Source organism: Merops nubicus, unplaced genomic scaffold (assembly GCF_000691845.1).
Source record: "Merops nubicus isolate BGI_N331 unplaced genomic scaffold, ASM69184v1 scaffold2855, whole genome shotgun sequence".
NCBI lineage: Eukaryota > Metazoa > Chordata > Aves > Coraciiformes > Meropidae > Merops > Merops nubicus.
Genome location: NW_008610068.1, coordinates 23,089 through 45,087, shown reverse-complemented (window position 1 = coordinate 45,087; position 21,999 = coordinate 23,089). Strand labels below are relative to the sequence as shown.

The 21,999-nt window shown below is 41.6% G+C and overlaps 1 protein-coding gene across 1 annotated transcript in view; it reads left to right on the top strand.

Annotated features, from left to right (window-relative positions):
- Positions 1-731: 731 nt before the first annotated feature.
- Positions 732-21,999, top strand: part of LOC103773392 (protocadherin-15-like) — a gene marked incomplete at its 3' end in the record, with an annotated part of 42,606 nt that continues 21,338 nt past the window's right edge. Inside the window, exon 1 of the mRNA XM_008940756.1 lies at positions 732-816. Coding sequence (XP_008939004.1) covers positions 732-816 — 85 coding nt within the window. The remainder of the gene's footprint in view (positions 817-21,999) is intronic.

Below are 21,999 nucleotides of genomic sequence, written 5' to 3'. Positions count from 1 at the left end.
TTCATGGCACATTGCAAGTACTACTCCGCTACCAAATTTTTTTCATTTTTCAATAGTTAGTTGAATTTTTTTTTTCCAAGTATTGCATCCAGTGCACTGAGAAGTCTGCTCTAGTAGTTTTGGCAATTGTTTTCTCACATCCCATCGCTCTCTTTTCTGAAAACTCAAGTTGGCTATATTCTTCTAAAGGATGTCTTTCCACATGTCTTCCCAAGCTGGAGGCACAATTGCCTTCTATTACTGCTAAAATGTTTGAGTTAAGATGTTGATCTGATGTGGAATAAAATGTGTCCCTAGCCCCATTTGGAACATGAAAAGTAGCTGTCACCAACAGCAGGGCTTATCAATGTTTAAACTGAATCACTTTTTTTTTTTATTTGTAGCTGCTACTATCAAGTTGCTCACTTGTGATCCAGACTGGAAATGCTGTTACTAAGTTTCATTTACAATTCTGTTACTGATGTTTCCTTAAGGACGGATGGCCAGATGGTTTGGGGGGATTTAAATGCTCAGTTTGAGTATCATGATTTGGTTTCATTTGAACTTCCATTAAAACAGTTTTCAGCATTAAATTTGCATTTGAACCAGAGAGGTCAGTAGCCAAGTGTGGCTTGTGAATGCTGTCATTAATCAGAATGGCCAGTGATGTGAGAAGATGAGGTGGAGCACAGCAGAGCAGTATCAACGTGTTTGACCAAGAGGTCCACAGTTGACAGCCATGGTGAGAGCCCATGAGGAGACCAGGAGCCATTGGAGACCTGCTGCTGGACACCTGTGAATCCCAGCCCAGGGACCTGTGTGTTCCTCTGTTGGCAGGTCAGTGGTGTTCTCTGTGGGGACTCCCTCCTGCTTGTTGCTCCCTCAAATCTAGCATGGTTTTAAACCCAAAATCCTGCTGATTTGGCTACAACCAGCAACAGGGAAGACAGTAGCTTAAAATTAAGGCTCCATGATGTCTATGTAAGTGAATGCAAGGAAGGAAATTCTAAGTACAGGCATTAAGGTGAGCCGGAGTGACACGACCAAATACTCTCCAGCATAGAGGGAGGAGGCAAAACTATTAGCCTAAGAAAACTACCTACCTCCTTTTGCTAAATATGTATGTATAGAGGAAGCAGCTTCTTCTCCAGCATTGTTCTCCAAGCTGCTCTCCGGTCCCATTAGAACAGCTGAAGCAGCAGTGAGTGGGTTGTGTGGCCTGATGGATTCTGTGGGAGCTCAGCCCCATCCTGGCTCCGTTTGTGCAGTGTGCTTAGGTGCTAAACTTAAACAGCAACCAAACTGTGGGGCTGCTGGCCTTCAAGATACTGGAAGAGGAACATGTGTGACAAACAGACTGTAGGGAACCACACACCACAGGAGGAAGATGGCAGGAATGGCTGCACTAATCAGATATTACTCTTGAGTTTTGAACTTTTGAGAAGAAATACTTTTGGGGTTTAAAGCAAGATTTCAAACTACCCTTTGTTTATCAAAAGCCAAACTAGAAGGGTTGGAACAAAGTGAATGCTGCAGGTTGACTGCAGCTTTGCCTGGTCCCTGAGGTCAGTTCGTAAACTGTAACGGGGGGGGGTGTGTGTGTGTTTCTGCAGTTGTACTCATCTCAACAAAATACCAGTTAGTTTTTAATCCTCTCTATTTTATTGCAAGAATATACTGGAAATGGTAATAAAAAGGGGAAAAAAACAAAACAAAACAACAAAAATACCCCCAACAAAACCAGAAACAAACAAACTAAAGGGCTGGAATGCCTGTGAAGAATTATTTCTAACATTGTTTATTTGCCTATGTCATCAGCTCTTATTGTGCTTCTCAAATGACACTGGTTTTCCCTTGGAATATGCTGACCTCTTCAAGGATAGTCTTATGCAAGCAGAAAAAAGTCTCTTTCGTAACAACATGTTAAAATGGAAACCAGCACTGAATATTCAATGCTGACTGCTCAAGGGTAGGCAAATTCATTTAGATGACATGGTAATAATGCTGCAGGAAAGAAAAATCAGGGGGAAGGGAGTAGTCTTGCAGAAATTGAATTTATGGCTGAGTATATTGTTATCTTTTTCCCCTCGGAAAAAAATAATGCACTTCATGTTATAAATTATTTCCATTCGTAAATGTTTATTTTATGTGCTTGGGAGGCAAGTGAGAGGGGAAGTAGTGCAGTTTATTAAGAGATAGTTTAATATACTGTACAACACAGTAGTTCATTGAAAGGATTACAGATTTATGACACTAGTAAATGTCATCAGTACAGCGCTTGATCAGCGTATTTTTCTATCTGTGAAACCAGCCCAAGTTTGTCCCCAGCTCCTGCCCAGGTTTTATTTCGGACAAACTGCCCCCTAAGGCTTCTATCCTATCCTTCTCAGGGCTGGGCTCTGCTTTGTCTTCCAGTGCCTTCCAAAACCACCCCTGTGCCTCCAAAGGACCAGAGGGCTCTGTGCAGTTGGGCTCTCTGAATGCCCAATGCCTGTCTCCCTGGGAGCTGTTGGTGGATGTCCAACAGAATGAGCTGGTGCCCCTGCAAATGCTGCTCTTGGACTGGGTTTCCCAGTATTGTTTGTTTGCAGTCAGGCTGGAATAACTCAAAAGATGTAATTTGCAAGTAGCTTTAAGAAATTACTCTGCTAAGAAGGGACAGCAGAAAGAAGTGCTTTTTTTGTTATATTGGGTAGGTCGTCTTAATTTGCTGACTCCAATGTTTTAAAAAAATCCCCAAGTTTTCAGTTTGTCTAAGCACACATTGTGTGCTTGGTTTAGAAAGCAGAATATAGTAATAGTGCTGCTGTGTCAGGTATCTCATTGCTCCACAGAGGTCTCCACAATTTGTTCCTGGTTAGTAGGTTATGAGGGGGTTAACCTATAAATGGGAAATGAAGTATGTTTGCTCTCAGTGCCCCCTGACCATTCATTCCTGTGAATTCTATCTCACAGCTCTGGAGCTCCCCATCCTTGTGCAATTGCCAAATTATGGTCTGAAAGAAATTGCTCAAAAGGCTTCAGGATGATCAAATCTAAACCCCTAGGAAGACTGTGTTATATTAGCACATGAATTGTCTGTCTCAGTATGTTTTTAACTAGCTTGAAATAGCTTTACTTTAAGTGTTAAAAAAAAAAAAAAAAAATAAAAAAAAAATCCCAAATGCCACCAGGTAGATGATGAGAACATCCTCACATCCTCACCTTGGAAAACAAGGATGTTGACCCAGGATAACACCTCTGACCCCAGTGCAGTGGTTTTCAGGATTCTTTGCTGTAACATCTCATCTGTTATTTCTGGATTTACAGAAGTAACAGACAATTGTAGTTAAAGATCTTGGCAATTTATAAGAAAACATAGCAGCAAAAGAGTCCTCTGGTGTCCTGTGGTGTTTCAACAAGTGAATAGCAGATGTGCTTTAACAGATGTTAATGGAAGAATGGATCTCTGCCAGCACCGTTACCTGTTTAGCTAGTAAGCTGGTTATTTTTTCCTGGAAGTTCAGAGTCAAAATGAACTTTAACAATATCTCTGCTGACCTACATACTAGACTATTAAATTAACATTTACCTCTGTATTGCAAGGGTACTATTATAGTGCAGTAATAATGATATAATCTTAAAAAAAATACGAGAGAATATTTATTACACTGCATTTAATGGCATTACAGTTATTACATTACAGTAAATTTCGTTAACCTTAGTGATTAATTTTGATGTTTAGTTGTTGCCCTCTCTTCTTTTTTTGTTCCTCAATAATATGTTTTTACTGTTCTCCTCTAGCTCTACCTTTCATTACTGGTAATTCCACCTGCTAGCAGTGTTCATCTGGAAGGATCAGAGAACTTCTGGTTCTTCTTTCCCATAGTCAGGAAAGGAGTAGTCAGGCCTTGCTTTTCTCTTGGCAACGTGTATAAGGATAGCACAGTTTTGATTTATGGCTGGAGAGGGCAAGCAGACTCAGTCTGCTTCCTGTGAAAAATGTGCAAGCCTAAGATTTGGTATAACTAAGAGTTCCATACAGTAGCAGCTTAGACAGGTTAATCTTTAAAAACACCTCTTCAATTTGTTGACAATTTCTCATCACAGGTGAGAAAGCAATAAACATACGTTATTGAATGTGTGTGGCTTAAGCTGGATATTTAATAGGTTCATATGTTTTGCATTTGTAGATGAGCAGAGGTATATTTATAGATAAGTATTTTCTTGTAGGGAAGAGGAGTTAATATCATGTGAGCTGTTTCCTTTGTAAAAGCTTGTTCATCATTTTGTTCTAAAATGTTGTTACAATATCAGGGGGATTCAAAAATAGTACCTAAAATTTCTGAGTAGACTGGTAAGTTCACCTGGTTTATAACTTTTGCTGGAGTTAGGTTTGAAAAATTGGAAGGAATTTATTTTGCTTGGCCTCTTCAAACAGACACAACTATGTCCATGTTATTGCTCCTTGGTGGGAGTGGAATAGAAACCAAAGTTTAGGTTTGACTGAAAACTTCATGATGAAGTGCAGCTGCACTAGCAGCCTTGAACTCTTCACCCAGGTTGCTTACCTTTTTCACGCTGGAGAAGATGGGGAGGAGAAGTCTATAGGTAACAATTCCAGCCCATGGTACTGGGTGTTCACTTTGGTCATCAGTGACTGAGTGATGAGACCTGGAAGCAATCTGAGTGATGAGACCTGGAAGCAATCTGAGTGATGAATGCAAAGGTGTAATTAGTTGATCATACTTGGAGTGTTGTTAGTTGTGAGCCCCTGTGGGCACAGCCACACCAGTGAGGTAAGCAGCGTGAGTGCCTGTTTTGCAGCCCTGAAGCCAACTGGTGTGGTCTGGCTGTATCTAGACAGCTAGGTTTCCTTGGCCTCCAAAGCTGGTACCTGCAGCCAAGTCTGGGTGGTGGCACCTCCCAGGCTGTGCCCAGCTGTTGTTGGGGTGTAGTAACCCAAACCAAGCAATCCAAAACCGTAGTAACCATTTACAAGCACTGACCCTTGGTATCCCGTGCTCAGGTCTGTGCTACAGCGCTGTTTTAAAGAGAAAGGCATCTCCAAGCTTCTGTGAGAAGGTTGGAATGTGAGCATTTCTTGCTGCCTTTCCTCCCTCTTGCTTGGAGCTGCCTTTCAGTCATTTGCTTGGCAAATAAACATTCCTGATGCTTCATTAGCATCCGAGATGCTTATCTTCATCCTTATTGGATCAGCCATTTACAAAGCAAGTTGATGCGTATTTTGCTTTTTTTATGCAAACAAAGAACTTGTACAACAAAATAAAGGAGACTCCAATGATCTGCTGCTAAACTTGTCAGGTTTTTTTGATTTAATATTGTTAGGCTCTGTGTTCCTATTTTCAATTAGCTTTGAAATCTGCTTACAACCTCCACTGTTTAGTGTTGCTGTCAAAAGAAAGGCAGAGATTGCAGCCTGCAGTTCAGGAAAGGCACAAACAGGGAGGTGCTGCTGAAAGAAGTGCTCAGCTGCGCAGATCGTTTGCTCCTACTGTGTGCTGCTGGAATTGCTCAGTGTAAAGAGAAAAACATGCTGTGCTTGAGAAAGCATCAGAAAATATTGCTAGGTTCCTGAGATTTTTTTTGTTTTTTTTTTGTTTTTTTTTTTCCTTCTTCCATCAGAAGCTCTTATTTTGGCTTGTGCTATTTTTGTTTAGAAAAAAAAAATTTGGATATGTAGATGCTTTTATTTTCATGGTTCAGAGCAAATATTGAGAGGAGGTGAAGAAAACGAGCATGTCAAGGAGACTTCACTGAATGCCTGATTTCCTCAGGCTTTTGAAGTATTGACAGATTTTTTTTAAGGGTAGCCAAACTAACCTTTATCAGCGAACACTGACAACAAACTCTGCAAGATCATAATTAGATGGGATGAAAACAATAATCATGTAAGAACCAGAGCATTTGCCAATTGCTGTTAGTATTCTGCAAGCTTCATGGCCTGTGTGGATGCTTCTCTGCTTAGCTTGGTATTACTTTCAAAAAGTGTTAATTCTGTATCCACTGTCTTTTCTGTTGTAGATTTCTCTGGAAAAGGTCATTTTTACAACATTTATTAAACGTGTTACCTTTTTGTCCCAAAGCATTTGGGCCATAGTAGGAACACATGCCATGGATGTAGGTATTTTCTGGCCTGGCTTCTGCCACAAGAACAGGTTGTTCTGTATGTATTTGCCCTTTGTCATTAATTTTATCTCTTGTCCTCTGCCAGAAGAAGCCAGGGTATGAGATGGGATCCCAAGCCCAAGTTTTGCCTCTGTGGCAGAGATGGTCCCTTCAACCCAATCCCTCATTTCTGACAGCACCTGAGGAACAGTATTTGAAATTTCCAGCTGTGTTTTATGCTTGGTTGAAGCAGACCAAGGGGTTTTGAAATTACCAGGGGTGAATCTGTTCGTGGCTGGACATACATTTCATGTGGCCGTTATCCATTTTAGATCTGACTGAAAACCAAGTTGAGTGCTAGTGTCAGCAGAAGTTTCGTGATTTACAGAATGGAATTAAATTTTTACCATTATATGTTAGTGTCTCAGGTATATATATGAGCTTGTGGTTGAATAAGTGAAAAAAAAAAATGAATAAGTAGGAAAACTACTTACTTAGAGGTACTATAAGTTATTCCCTATGGAAGCTTCTAATGGCAGAAATACAGAACAAAATGATGCAGTTCAAACTTTTGTACTTTTCTGTGGTTTAGACCTAGTGCAAAGAAGCAGTTAAAATCCCTCTTGTCCCAAACACTTGCTGGCTATAGTAGCTTCCAGGTTAATGTAGAATGAAACCAAAAATTATGTACAAAACTTTTGATGGAAAAGTCTAAATCATATTCTACTCACTTTTGTTTCAAAAGTATATTAACATTCAGAAAATTCAGTTTTTAACTTCCATCACAGATGTTTTAAGCCACAACAGAAACTTGAGTTCAACACTCTGACCTTGAGCTGTTTGTGCAGTGGTCCCAGTCAAGTGGAGTGAGCAGAGAAAGGATGAGACACAGGATCCTCCTCTCAGCCTCCTAATAGAAGGATTTTGTACACAGACAGGTTCAGCACACATTTTCCCAGGGTGACAAAAAGCACATCCTTGATGGGATTCAACATTTTGTTTCAGTTCAAATCCCTGCTGCGAAAATGATCATCTAGAACTATTAAAAGGTTCAGGAATCCTTAAAAGGTGCTGGAGGTCTATTTTCAGCTGGTTTTTGTCATAAAAAAATGACTGTCTTAAGACAGCACCCTTGTTTTGTTAAGAATTAAGCTCAGATGGTTAAACATTGAGAGGTTTTTGGCAGTATTATAGAAAGAAGTTTGGCTGATGCTCAAGTCAGGTGGTTCCAATTGTGCACGTATATAATCATTACTGTGTTACTGTTTCAGTGGTGGTTTTTTTTTGGTTTTTTTTTTTTTTTTTTTTTTTGTGGGATTTTTGTTTGGTTTGGTTTTTCTTGGCTTCGTTACACGCTGAGGCTTTTTCCTTTTAGGATTTGCTGCAACTGCTTGATAAAGCATATGCCTGAAGTTTTCATTTCCATAGGGTGTACAATAGAACAGCAAAAACTTAGTTAATCATGAGTCTAATATTTTATTCTAATGCAGCTTTAATTTTTTTAAGACAGCTGTTGGATTAGGAGCAAAGTGAGCTCTCGAAGCCTTCTCCAAATGTTCAGGTCACTTGATGGCTTTTTCTTTATGCTCAGTTCTGTTCAGACAGCGTTTTAGTGAGTGTGATTTCCCTTTGGAGAAGGAGCAGGTCTGTCAGAAGAAGGGGGGGGGGAAGTCAACCCACATCTGCTAGGTAAGTGTTGAAAAGGTTAAAAACCTGATCCTCAGGTTACACTTCTAAGCCTGATGCATCCTTGCTGCTTCCCCCACACCCAAGTCAGAGAAATCTGAAAAAATTGACTGTCTTTGGGGAATAGCGTTTGACTTTTTCCTCTGATTACTGTAGTACTGCTGCTTAAAATTGTTTTTTGAGTGTAACATTTTAGTGGCATGGAGAAGTTGGGATTTTGGTTATGAATAGGCCAGTGCTTGTGTGCAGAGGCAGTAGAATGGCTTAGAAGTTCCTTTGGAATGTCCTTGAGGGGGAAAAAGTGCTTCTAGGCAGGATGTAGTGGCAGGTATTTCAGGTTTTCTTAGTTTTGTATTGTTATGTCTGCAAACACAACCATGAGTTCGTACCAGTGACATAAATCAGCTAGATTTTTTTGTGATTTAGTGTGTTGAGAATAAAATAGTACAGAAGGATCTTAGACTATTACCCTATCTATTGTCATCCATCCCTCTTTTTACTTGCTATCAAAGTGGCCTGATTCTGTGTTCTGCTCCTGAACTGATGGCACAGCTCTTGTTCTTAACCGCTCTCTTGTCACGTTTTTGGAATTCTGGTTCCTTGACATCAACTCAAGTCATAGAGGTTTATGTGCAATTTTAGGTTTCAAATGGTCTCGTAGATTTCTGTGAATAATCAAGTACCTTTTTTCTTAAGCTTTTTATTTCTATAGTGAAGCAATTCACAGGAAATGAAAGGATTTCTCTGTCCCCAGGAGGGAGACTGCTTGCCCGGTCCTCATAGAAGGGGAATGCTAGGCAGTAATGCATAGAAAGCTTAGGTGATTTTTTTTTTTTTTTTTTTAAAGTGCACTCTTTTTCCAAAACCAGATAATTAGAGATCAGTAAAAAAAATGAATTTCAAAGGCAGAAGCTCCTTTTCCTCTGCCCTGCTCTTGGGCTCTCCTGGCATTTGTTATTTAGGGTAATTCCTCCTTCATTTGCCACTGTGGAGGCATTGCAAGAAATTCCTTCATTCTCTGGAAAATCAGATCTTCCATTTTCTTGAATAGAAAAGGAGTTTTCCAAGAAATGGTAGATTTTTTTTTTTTTTTTTCTGTTAGCCCGTTGAGCACTTGATCTGTAGTGCTTCCCTTAAGGATTCATTTTGCCTCTGAAAATAGGACAGCTATTATAGCAAGAGAACAATAAGATTGAGTTATTGTTCACAAGACTGGTTAGAGATACGAATTTAGATCTGTGATATTTTTTTCAGCCCGGGTGATGTTCGATGGTGGCTCTTGCCTGCATTTCCTCTACCCTCACCTTTTTAGCCCCCTTTCTGGAGGCTCAGGTTGCAACGTCTGTGGCTTTCTGACATTGTCTGGAAGACTAGAGCCAAATCCAGACTAAGCAGCCAGGTCGAGGCAAAGTTGTGGAAAACAGGGATTTATTTGCTCTGCCTTTGTTGTTGAATGGGATGCGCCAAGCAATGCTCTTTTTTTTTTTTTTTTTCACTAGGATGCTTCCCTGCAGAAAGTAGCATGGGCAGATAGAGAGGATGGCTAAGCATTAGTAAGTTGTCCTTTTTTGACTTCTTTCTAAGAAGAAAACAGATAAGTGTGTTTGCTACAGTGCACAGTGAGTGCCTGGGAAATATTAAAACAAAAAAGCCAGATAGCTGTAAGCAATGTTTAGATAAGCCTTTTATAATTTTAATAATTCACCTTTAGAACAGAGTGTTACTGGCTCCTGCTGGCCCTCTCAGAAGGGTTTGCAAACAGGCCCTAGGATGGCTCCAAATTAAGGTGAAAACATTCAAGTCATTTAATTCCCACCTTCAGCTGCCATTGCTTGATTGTGGTGTTCCCAAATAAATGTTTGTCCTGTTTTATGATTTATAAGCCCCTGAGTGTTTAAAGTGTAAATAAGACTTTTTATAAACAGAGAACCACTAGACGTGGATGTTGATTTGCTCGAGTAATGGCTAAAGGAACCGGAAAGCAAACAAGATTTGCCAAAACAGTTTTAATATGTATTTACTCTGAGATATATTCAAAACCAGCTCACCTGAACACACAGTCTTCCCAGGGGGATGTGATGAATGGATCACTGCCCTGTTCTCCAGCCCTGCGTCGTGTGCCCAGACGCTCATTTTGATAAAATGTCCTGCATTAGAATTTTCCTGGTCAGAGACACCCCCCACGCATGTGCCTGCCTCCTTGTTATCAATCTTGCTTGTCTATGTTGAGTGCTCAAGTCCCACCCTATTTGCACAATCCCAGAGATGTATTTTAGGTTAATTTTGAAATATGGGTTTCTATTTTGAGAGGCAAAGCTAGCTCAAGCTTGGTGTTTCCCAAGTGATAGAAATCTCTACTTCCAAATAAGCAGTTTTTCTAGATTCAGAATGAAAATATGGTATTTTTTTGTTTTCTGCAGAATGCATAAAGAAACACAGTATCTTCTCAAAAAAAGATAAATGAAACGGAGCAACTAGTCTCTCCAGTTCATGGGCATAAAGGAGCTGATGGCCTAAGTAGCAGGTGTTGGTCAGGGAGGAGGACCTTTCCTTCACATGCATCATCCCAGATCCTGAGGCTTATCGGTAGGTTTTTTTTAAACCCCAACTGCTCCAACTTGTCTGTTTCCTTCTGTGGTGAGTTTTGGGGACTTGCAGGTTCTGCCATTTGGCAGGAGGAACCTAAAATCCTGAAGAGCCCTTTATGCAGCCCTTCCTGCTGGTCATTCTGCACAGGAACCATGGGCTCACCCTCGGCATCCCCGCACTCCCAGGAGGATTTTTGGGTCAAGTTTGTCATTTGAGCTGGTCCAAGGTGGCACCACAAGTGTTAGCTGAGGCTTCTCTGTGTTCTTGGTGCATGGAGGCACTGAGAGCCTAGTCTTGTGTTCCCAGCAACCAAGAAAGTAAAAAATGAGGCAGATCTCTGATGCAATCCTGTTTGTATTGCAGCAGCGTTTCTCAAACGTGACAGAGAATACTTCCCAGAACTTAAAAATAATGTTATAGAAAATTACCATTTGAGGATCTCAAGAGGAAATGGAAGGACTGCAAATACAAATATCACCCATGGTCTGTAGTTGCCTCAAAGCAAAGTCACTACAGTTAGCATTAAGTTAAATCAGGAACACTTTGAGTTTTCCACAGAAACAGTTTTCAAAGTTGCCGTTTTTTCAAACCATATGAGCAAATTTCTGTCTCATTTAAGGGCTGGTCAGAGTGCACTACAAGTGCTGCTGGTTTTAGCTTCTGATTTTAAAATCTGGCACATTTATGCCCAGCAAGACAGGTTGCAGATGTAGTTTGGGCGCGTTCAAAAAAAAGAGACAACCTGGTATAAATCATGGGTTTGGGAAGGGAAGGCCTGAGGCTAAAGAAGGTGAACATAAATTAAAAGGAAAGTGCTTGGACTTTTAGGTTGAATGCAACATCACAGATTTGGGTTAGATGGACAAAAAATGGGGCAGTGGAGACTGTGACATGCGTATCCATGGACTTGGAGAAGGAAGGTACCAGAGAGGAGTGTTCTGCAGGTGGTCTTTGCAGACCTGTGCAAGGATCATGAGAACTTACTGTGTCTTGCTGCTGATCCTGTGTGCTGTATGAAACTCATTTCCTCCCAGAAATGTTTTGCAGGTAGGAACTGTGACTGGACTCCTCGATGCTGGGACTTGGCATGCACGTGGCATGAAACAGGTCACATTTGGGATCTGTGGGTCTGTCTGAATTACGAGGCGCTTGACCATGTTGCGTGGATGTGGTAAATGAAACTTGAAGTGTGCTGTGCTAGGAAGTAGCTGGTGTGTGCGTGTCCTAGGCTCCCACTAATGTCCCTGGAGTCACACAGCTAAAATTTGGTTTGCTTTGTCCTGACTACAGGCACCTGCTTGGCAGATGAAGAGTAAATACATCATTTATTAAAGTTTATTGATATACAATTATTAATGTTTATTGATGTGGTCTCAATAAAATGAAACAGGTCTGAAACAGAAATGAGATTGGTTTTGTGATAATGTATTTAAAAGGAAAGGCCTGAATATCCCTGGGAACACAACTCCTTTTAAATGCAAATCATTTTGTTTGTGGGTACCTAACTTAATAATCGATGCACATAACCAGAGAATTTGTCTTCCCAGGAGCTCAGCTCTGACTGGGAATATACACAGACTTTGTTAATATACATGGTTGGGTTTTTTTTTTCCCCCCCGAAGTATCAAAATAAAACCAGGCGTTTTCAGCGTGGCCTGGTGCAGTCAGCTTGCTCTCAGAAGCGAGAACTTTCTGTGTAAAAGCTCCTTTTGTAGAGTTAGACACTGTGGCAAGAAACATCCCTGAATTTGGAGTGATTTCTACCTTGTGATTTGTGGCAGAACATCGCTCTTCCAGAATGGTGCAGAGTTTCATGTTCCTGTGGCTGCTTGTGCCCCAAGATTTCCCTGTACTGATTCTCCCTCATCTCTGAGTGTTTTGTGAGGCAAAGAATAACTTTCCAGCTGTGACTTTAGTGAACTGGGCTCATTTCGGGAAGAGGTCCAGTGTATGAAGGGAAGTAACACTTGCTGATGTTCCTGCTCTGTGTCTCAAACAGGACCACAGAATACAGAGGCATATATCCTCTGGCTCCAAGGATAGGGTTTTTTTTCTGGTGAAAGTTTGTCCTATGTCTTCGTAAGAGATTTAGTGCTGAAGGTCTCCTCTTATTAGAAGCCTCATGGTCTTTCTTTGATTTACACATCTGGCTCTTAACTCCAGTTCCTGACTCCAGGTCTACCAACTGTCAGCCCTCAATTTTCACCGTCTGATTTGTCTTTCTAATTTCCAGCTAGTTCTTGAGTTGAATTGCTTTGTTTAAGTGAGAACATTGCTTGCTCTTTTTGCCATACAGCATTGCTGTCCATCCTTGCATCCTCTTTTGTCATTTCAGAAGCATTTTCCCTCATCTGACTCTGCTGAAATGGAGGGATAAATCCTATCCTGCTTTTTATTTCTCACAGAAGAGTTTGTCCCTAAATTTTATAGTACTTTATGGTACTAATGTGTTTCTGTTATCAAAGGATGTTGTGTAACTGGAGGAATTTTCTGTAACTCCAGATGGTTTCACCCCTGAAAAGCTTTACTCCAAAGTCAGTGCATTCTGCCTCTTTATACATATGTTTTTGTTGTTGCGTGCTGTCTTAAAATCTAAATCACCTTCAAGAATTGCTGTTGCCAAATTCTTCTGGGAAATGAGACAAGAAACAAAGTGTTTTGCTGGAATAGCCGGAAGACTTTTTATCTCTCCACTGTCTGTAGTATGTGCATTTGTATTGTTTCTGTGCTTTCTGGTAAAAAGAGGAATCTTTTCTTTTAAATGTTCCCAGAAATTTTATCCTGTGTATTTTTTGTCTTGATAGCCTTCCCATTGTGTGTGGGAGTACTTTATAAGGTAGCATTTTTGTTAATGGTCATTTTCTTTGCATCTGTACATGTTGTCTGGTATGAGAACACCAATCGGGGAATATTTATTTCAAGAACTGGCAGCTTTTGCTATACATAATGGGGAAATCTTATGTCAACCTTAGCATTCCGTTTCTGGTCCTGTTTGCTAAAATAAAATAAAAAAAGAGAGATCCTACAATCCAAGGTTTTTCAAAATGTTATTTCAGTAGTCGTTACCCTTATGGGGTTATCAAAGACTCGACAGCCTCCTTGGCAGGTGAGCTGCTAAAAGCCCCTGAACTGGGGAGGTCCTCCTGGCTTCCCTCCAGCCTGCAACCCTGACCTTCCCTGTTTGGAGAACTTACGCTGCTCTTCATATCCATGTCTGCTGATTTGGAGTTGGGTTAGATGAATTGTTTTTCTTCAGTTCACAGGTTGTTGTGTTTTGAATGTATGTATAGTCAGCTATTTGGAAAAAGCCCCTTAAGCAAAATATGATTGATGCCTTCTCAATGTATGCAGTTCAAGAAGCTTTTGAAGAATCATAGAATAGAATCATAGAATCTTTAAGGTTGGAAAAGAACTCTAAGATCATCAAGTCCAGCTGTCAACCCAACATTAGCATGACCACTAAACTCTGTCCCAAAATACCATGCATACACATTTTTTGAACACTTCCAAGAAGAGCCTCTGCAGATTGTAAATGCTTCAAATGTCTGTTTTCACCAGTGAAAGCAGTAAGCATGTGGACAAGGGACATCTGAAGCCAAGGAGCAGATGGAAAAGGGAGCTATAAGTCAGTCTGAGATCTAGCTCTGTCCTGAGCATTGCTTCTTGACGATGTCTCTGTCTTGCTGCAGGCAGAATACCAGGCTAGGTGGGTCTTTGGTCTGATCTTGTGCAGAAGATTGCATATGCAGTTAAACAAAAAACAAAAAAGTCTGAAGTATGTTTAAGGCCAGGTTGGATGGAGCTTGGAGCAACTTGATCTAGTGGGAGGTGTCCCTGCTCTCAGCAGGGGGTTGGAACTAGATGATATTTAAGGTCCCTGACAACCCAAACCATTCTCTGATTTAATTTTTTTTAATCTTAAAAAGATTCCTTTTAAAGTTTTGTTTTGTAGGGGTTGAATTTTTAGCAGCAGTTCCGTGTAAACCCTTAGACATGTTTTGAAGAGAGCGACTGCATTTGTCTTCTGTACCATTCAGAGTTAGAGCAGGTTCAAAAGCGTTTGCAGATGTTAGGGGAAAACAGAAAATTTTCCAATAAGGAGAAGGTTTTGAAGACTTAACTAGAAAAAATTAACACTCGTATGGGAAAGGCATTAATTTCTCACCTGGCTCCTGAAGACTTGTTTGGCTTGACTTTGCCATGTGCAATGCAGAGTAATTGCTGGACATAAAGGACTGTGTAGGCCATAGCCTGATCCCGTAAAGACATTCCTGTGGTCCCATGTTGTAAATACACTGCTAAATTTTTAGGGAAAGGCCGCCTTTGATGTTTAGAGGCTTTGGTCAGTGGTGTTGGCTACCACCCCCAGTGCTGAGTGAAAGGGAGGGCAAAATGCAAGAAGCAGAAAGCTTTGGAGGGAGAGGAGGTGGGGGGTAGAGGTGTGATGCCTTCTGTCAGAAACACTTGTGGAAGGAGAATACAAGAGCATAGGGTACAGTGGTGACCTTCCCCCAGTAAAATTTTGGAGGATGAACAAGAAGACCCTTCTGTGCACCAACTGCTGCAGCAGCCCAAAGCAGGGAAAAAAAAAAATGTTTTTGAAAAAGGATTTATGAAAAATTAATTTTCTGCTGTCCTGTTCTGAGCCTTGAGGATTAGTTGTTTTCAATTTTTTTCTCTTAACTGTGTGAGGAAGAGTGGGGTGCTTGTTTTTGCCCAAGATGCTCCTTTGCTGTTTTAATTTTATGGGATGGAGCTCTGTGGAGACCAACATATGAGCTGGGACTTGGAGTAAACTTACAACTGGTAAACTTCGTCCCCAGCCAGAGCCCTGGCCTCTCCTTAGCAGTACTTGTGTCAGGACAATATCATCTCTACAGCCTGAATTGTTATTTTCCTGTATCCCTGCTCTGTCCTCTGGCTTTTTAGAATCTCTGCTCAGTGCTGCTCTGTGACCCAGGCTCTCTGCTTCACTGCTTCCTCCTTGCCCTTTGCTTTCTCCTGGGCATCCATCTCTGCCTTCCCACAGTCCCTCTGCAGCCGTTCACCTCTTGTTCTTCCTCTTAAAAGCGAGGGGGGAAGTTGACACAAAAAGGAATCTGGGTTTATACAATCAGGAAGGCATGTACTGAATTTTTAGTGCATTTAGTTTAGACATCATGCTTTCCTTTTCAGGTTTCTTTTCATCCTTTTTTGTTACATTGTGATGTAGCGCGTAGATGCTGCAGGTCAGATTTTTCAGTTAATCATGTGAGGTTTTGAGGAGGAGCTCCTACAGCTTTATGGGACTCTGGTCCCATTGTTTGTGAATGTGGAGGGAAGGTGGCGAGGAAGGTCCCAAATTCTTAACGTCCCACAGGACAGGGCTATGTGTGCTCTGAACTGAGGGTGATCCCAGTGCTGCTGCTGCTGCCTTTCCCCAGATGAGAGCTGCCTCTGGAATGTCTCCCATCACCTTGCTGCATGGTTTCGGCCTGGGGCAGGAGTTGTTAGTGCTTAGTTTTCCATCTTCATGCTTGCTGGGAAGCTCTAAAGCAAGGTAATGGGTCACCCTCATTTAGTGATGAACCCCAGCTGGGACTGCTCAATGCCTTAAGGCCAGGCCTTTTCCCCATAGTACACAAGGGCCTACAGTGGCTCAGGGTGGGAAGGTGTAAAGTCCCTCTGGGAGGACTAGAAGTGAAGGGCTTAAACCTGAACTTGTCAAACTCCAGTCTGTCCAAAGTAATGCGCTGGTTTTACCTCTGCTCTGTAGTTGCTTGTAGGCTGTTCCTGCACACAGAGCAGGACAGGAGAAGATGCACCAGGACAGCAGGAAAAGAATCTTGAAACAACCTTGGAAACTTCTCAAAGACTCCTGCTGATGTGAGGATGGAGAGTAGGAAATGTATAAAGCAGGAGGTGGCTTTGCAGAATTACGTGCTTTTGTGTACAAACCTGCAGTGTGTGTCTAAGTAAGTTCATGATAATGCTGAGAATTTACTCCAGCAGTAAGGTTTTCATTTTCTATTGACTTCAAATGTATTGCTATTTAATCCATTCTATCCTACAGACATACACCTTCAAATGTAGAAAAATAAGTTTATGATCCAGGTTTAGCTATGAAAACTCTGTAGAATATCAAAAAAAAAGCAACTACTGTTTCAACTGATCCATCTAACACCTTTCTATAAGAAAATAATCCCCATTTTCAAACTGCTTTACAATCAGTGGCAAGCAGAAGAAAGCAGTACAGAGATAGAGGTGGGTGTTTTTTTATGTATATTTGCTCTGTCTAAAGGAAACCTGCCACGTTGCATGCTGTGTAAACATTGCTCAGGAGCCACCATTTAGAGGGGAAGCTGTTGGGTACATGTAGGAGAAACTTGGATTCTACAGCATGTTTTTAATGGTTCTGAGCAGATAGAAGTGGGACTGGCACATGGAGACCTTCCTGAATCTCTGACCTCCCTCTGCCTGCTTTGGTTTCTTCAGTTTGGCTGACAGAAGATGCAAGTGCAGAGAAGCGCCAGTGGGAGTTCACCCTGTGGCCGGAGGTTATAGCCTCTTGGTCTGTATGACATTGGGTTCCTCAGCTCCAGTGAAAGTCCTTACCTGGACGTTGACCCAGCAGCTGCTCACTGTCATCACCACTGAGGCTGATCTTGCCAGCCTGCTGCTGTCCAGAGGTGCTAACTTCAATGGCTCTTTACAAAGCAGGAGTTTCTCATATCTTTAAGCTCCCTGTTCTCACTTTCTGTGCTTGGTTGGTTTTCATTTTTTAAGACAGTAGGTGTGAAAACCTCCCACTGCTTTAGACTGCAGAAAAGATGAGTTTCCTTCCATCTGTTGACATCTATTGGTACTTGCCCTTACTGTAGCTCAAAGAGTTAGTGAGTGTTTGTGTATATAAGCCTTTTTTTTGCAGTTGTCTTTTGGACAAGTAAGTACTGTGTCATGTTGCTCCTTTAGTGTACCATGCCTCTGTGAGTACGGTGCATAGGATACCTGATTCTTTCCTAGAGTTATTTCTTCCAAGTGGGTATCATGCAGAATTCTGTACCGGCTGACAAATTCACAGCTGGTATTCTAGGGTAGCAATCACCATGTGTTTCATGTAAACTCCTGATACCTTATTTGGATTCGTTACACAGGCTTAATTCATATGTTGAAACGAAAAAATGCGTGTTCTGTAAACAGCAGAATATATTATTTTTAATTATATTTAGCCTTTTCGTGCGTCATGCAGTTGAAGTAGTTGTTCCTGTAATTTGGCAGTACTGGAGATTAATCAAAGAATCATATTGGTTGGAAGAGACCTGTAAGATGGAGCCTTTGCATGGTGCACCCCTTTAATAGTGTCACTGGGGAGATGGTACATGCTCCACAGGCCTTCAGCTTGGCAACTGCAGAAAGAGAAGCCACAAATGCCTCTTAATTCCTAGAAGTGCTGCAGGTATCATTCTGCTGGAATCCTGTTTCCTGGTTCATGTGGGTTATTCCCAGATGGGTCGTAATTCCCTCTTTAAAGAAGGACCCTGCAAAAACATTCAGTTAAATTCATCCCAAGATGCATCAAAATCTTTTAACAAGTGAGTCCTCACTGAGCAAACCATGACTGTTGTCTTTAGTAGAGCATAAGGAGCAAATTCCCTATTTCATGGCTTTTGCACCCATGTCCCTTGTAATGCCCTTCCCAGAGAAAGATCCTGTTGTGCAGATGCTGAGCAGGAAAAACAAACCCTTCCCTGTTACTTCAGTCTAATGAAGACCTTCACCTTTGGATTCCTCTCAATGGAACAATCTTGTGTAGAACTATTGTTATAATATTTACAGGGCTCTATAATTTTTATTTTTGTTGTCTTTTGTAGCTACTTGTTGAATCATTCCCAAAAGCTCAGATAACATTTCATAGCAAATGTCATTACCTTCAGAAAAATGTTACACCTGAAACCAACAGATCTTTTCTGTCTTACATAGTTTGTTGGTTCCTGGGCTTTTTGTTGGTTTTTTTTTTTTTTAGCCAATAACTTGCTTGACTTTGACTACTTGAAGCTTTGTCTGTGCTAATCCCTTGAAAATCTGTGTGGTCCTTTCACAAGATGTTTTGGTCATTCAGCAGACTTCAGCAAAGGTGGAGAAGCAGTTAAGTTGTCGTCTCCACACAAGATGAGTGTCTCTTCTTAAAGTCTACGTTTTATTGATGTGCATGCTTACTTTAACATCAGTCTTTTTTTAATTAACCAGGAAAAATATCACTAATTCTAGTCCCTGGATTTATTGTTAGTAGATTTCCTCTCTGGCATTTGAGGCCAAAGACAGAGGTGGGATGTAAGGAGCAAAATGATAGCTACCTAAGGGGGGGAAAAAAAGACAGACCCACAACAGATTCTTTGTAAATTGGAGGAATAATACTTCAAGGACGGCTATTAAATGGCTTACTTGCAAACTGCTGTCTCTTGAAGAGAGGGCACAAGTGCCTCATGAATATCTGAAGAAAAACTAATCCATTTTTAAGAACAAAATAATCTCTATCAAAACAAACCAAATAGAAGGGCTTTGTTAAATCAAGCAGATACATGTTATAGAGTGCAATAGAGAGAAGTCAAATGAGATGCAGAATTCCAAGCAGTGAGGTCAGTTAGGTAGCAGTGGTTTGTCAGAGACTGTATGAAATTCATCATCACATCAAGATTTCGAGTTGATTATTTTTCAAAAATATGTAATTGCAGTCATTTATTTTGAGGTTCATGAAAAATTAGAATGGTTTGAGCTCTTTAATCCTTACAGAAGGCTGAGTTTGGCAGCAGCCAACCTTCTAGAAACTAAGCAAGGAAAGACAAAGACGATGAACGATGGTGTATGTAGCCAATACCAAACCAAAGCTGGCTGCAAATGTCAGGTAGTGAAATATTTGGCGTGCGTCACTATCAGAACAGTTATAACCACTGTTGACTCCTTCTGCAGCACTTTGCTCTTCATGTAGATGCTGCAGTTGATAGAATAAAGAGGGGGAATGTGTCTTCACAGCTGGGAGTGGGGGGAAAACACTATGTGGAGAGATACAATCACCAGTGCTCCAAGATGATAGTCATACAAAAAGAACCAAACAAGTCATACAAAAAGAACCAAACAAGAACCACCTGAGGACTTGAATGAATTTAAACAAACCTAGATATCTACCTCAAGACATTTACATAGCCTAAACCTCTGAACTTTAGGAACTAGTACGCATGCTTAATGGACTTATACATAGTCACTTCTCCTCCCAGGGGAGGCGTGAAGGTAATGAGACATACGATGTGTGATGAGAAGGGGGGGTACATGTTGAGGGGGACGTGCAGTAGGCGTACCGGGCAGTCTGTACACTCAGAAGGGAAATGTGCGGCCGGGAAATTAGGATAAGAAGGGGGCTGTGTCCCCCAGCCAAACTGAGAGACCCCACCAGGATCTGCCCCTGGACTCTCCCTTTATTCAAATAAAGTATATTTTACAGGACTCCTCTGTCTCCTATTGGAATATCGACCTCTGGCAACAACGTTTTTTGCACACAGCCTAAAATAATACTTTTTTGCAATCCTTACCGTGCAGAAGGTCCTTCTGCTATGAAGGCCCTTGTTTCTTGCCACTTCCAGGGACATGCTGTGCCATGTGGAATTTAGAAATGCCTTTGAGGCCTGTGCTTTTTCCTCTGGTGATTTGTGTGCAGTTCATGGGAGGTTGACCACTACCTTCACAGGGCCAACACTTACAGGTCACGATTGCTTAAGCATCTGAATGTGTTGTACTGGTGGTGTCTGTGGTGGTGGCTCCTTGTCTTTGTAACTTGTGCTGGAATGCACTTTTGATCCTCATGGACACATTAGAGTTTGACATGGGAGAGAAAACAGAAGCTGTTGCTGCTTTTCCCTTCCCTGTTTTCTAATAATACTTTGCAGTAGATTTTTCTATTTTTACAACCCTCTCCTATTCCCTTTCCTGTGACATTTGGTTATTTCAGTTGTCCCAACTCCTCCATCCCTAAGCTCCTCCTCTTCCCAACAAGAACTTGTGTAATTTTTTGTAAAACACACCTAGATCTTCTGTGTGCAGATGGCCTTGCTGAAAGGCCTAGTGCTGTGCTGTTTACAAGTGGAAACTGCAGATTTTTCTTTTCCTTAAGAGCCATTTAAATGCAGCTGTAGATAGAGACTTCTGCTGGAATTTGTGCTTGTGAAGATGTAGTCGGAACTTGGACTTGCTTTCAGGTCTGAACAAGGAGACTGGTAAGAAATCAAACTGAAGCCACTAGGGTGATTGTGGTGTTTATCTTTGGTGTTTTTTTCAGAGAGGCTTTTCTTGAAGCACTTTTTTTTTCCAGATGATCTTGAATTTGGATTGCTGACCTTTCTTTGTATCATCAAGGCACAGCAATAAAGGCAATGCATAGAAGCTGGTGGATTTTGTAAATTTTAGAAAAAATTGTGACTTTGAACTGTCACATGGGTTGGTAGTCATCTTGGTTTTCCTGGTCAAGTATTCTATGTTAAAGCTGGTGGTAGTCTCCCAAAAGCTGTATGGCAGTTCAAGCTGATGGGTCAGAGCATGATTGTACAGACAAGATTGCATGAAAAATTGTGCTGGTAGCCAGGAAACACGTGAGATGCAACTGTGTTTCTCATGTGGTGAAAATGTTGTTCAGCATATTCCTCAGTTACCTGGATGAAGTTACAGAGTGCACCCTCAGCCAGTTTGGTGATGATCCAAAACTGGGAGGAGTGCTTGATGCACCAGAAGGCTATGCTGCCATTCGGAGAGATCTACTTACAGTCTGGAGAGTTGGGTGGAGGGCAACCTGATAAAGTTCAACAAGGGCAAGCGCAGAGTCATGCAGCTGGGGAGGAATAACCCCATGCACCAGCTCCGTGGAGAAGGACCCTGGGAGTCCTGGTGGACAACAAGCTCATCATGATCCAGCAATGGGCCCTCGTGGCCAAGAAGGTCAATGGTGTCCTGGGGTGCATAAAGACTTGTGTAGCCAGCAGGCTGAGGGAGGTCCTCCTCTCCCTCTACTCTGCCCTGGTGAAGCTCTCTCTGGAGTATTGTGTCCAGTTCTTGTCTCCCTGGTTCCAGAGAGACAAGGAACTACTGGAGAGAGTCCAGTGGAGGCTACAAAGATGCTCTTGAGGGGCCTGCAGCATCTCTGTGCCAAGGAATGGCTGAGAGCTGTGGAGCTGTTGAGCCTGGAGAAGAGAAGACAAAGACTGAGAGGGGATCTGATTATTATATAAAGGATGTGTGTCCAGAGTATGGGGCCAGACTCTTTTCAGTGGCACTCAGCAACAGACCAAGGGTCAGTGGGCATAAACTGGAACTCAGGAGGTTCCATCTGAACAGGAGGAAAGACGTCTGTCCTGTGAGTGTGCCAAAGCCTGGGATCAGGCTGCCCAGAGAGGTTGTGGAGTCTCCTCTGAAGAGATCACAAATGTGCCTGGACACAGTCCAGGGCAGCCTTCTCTGGGTAACCCTCCTGGAGCAGGTGGTTGGATGAGATGATCTTCAGAGGTACCTTCCAACCCCAAAGATGCTGAGGTTATGTGATCATAGAATCATAGAATCCTTTAGGTTGGAAGAGACCTTTAAGATCATCAAGTCACCATTAAGCCAACACTACTAAGT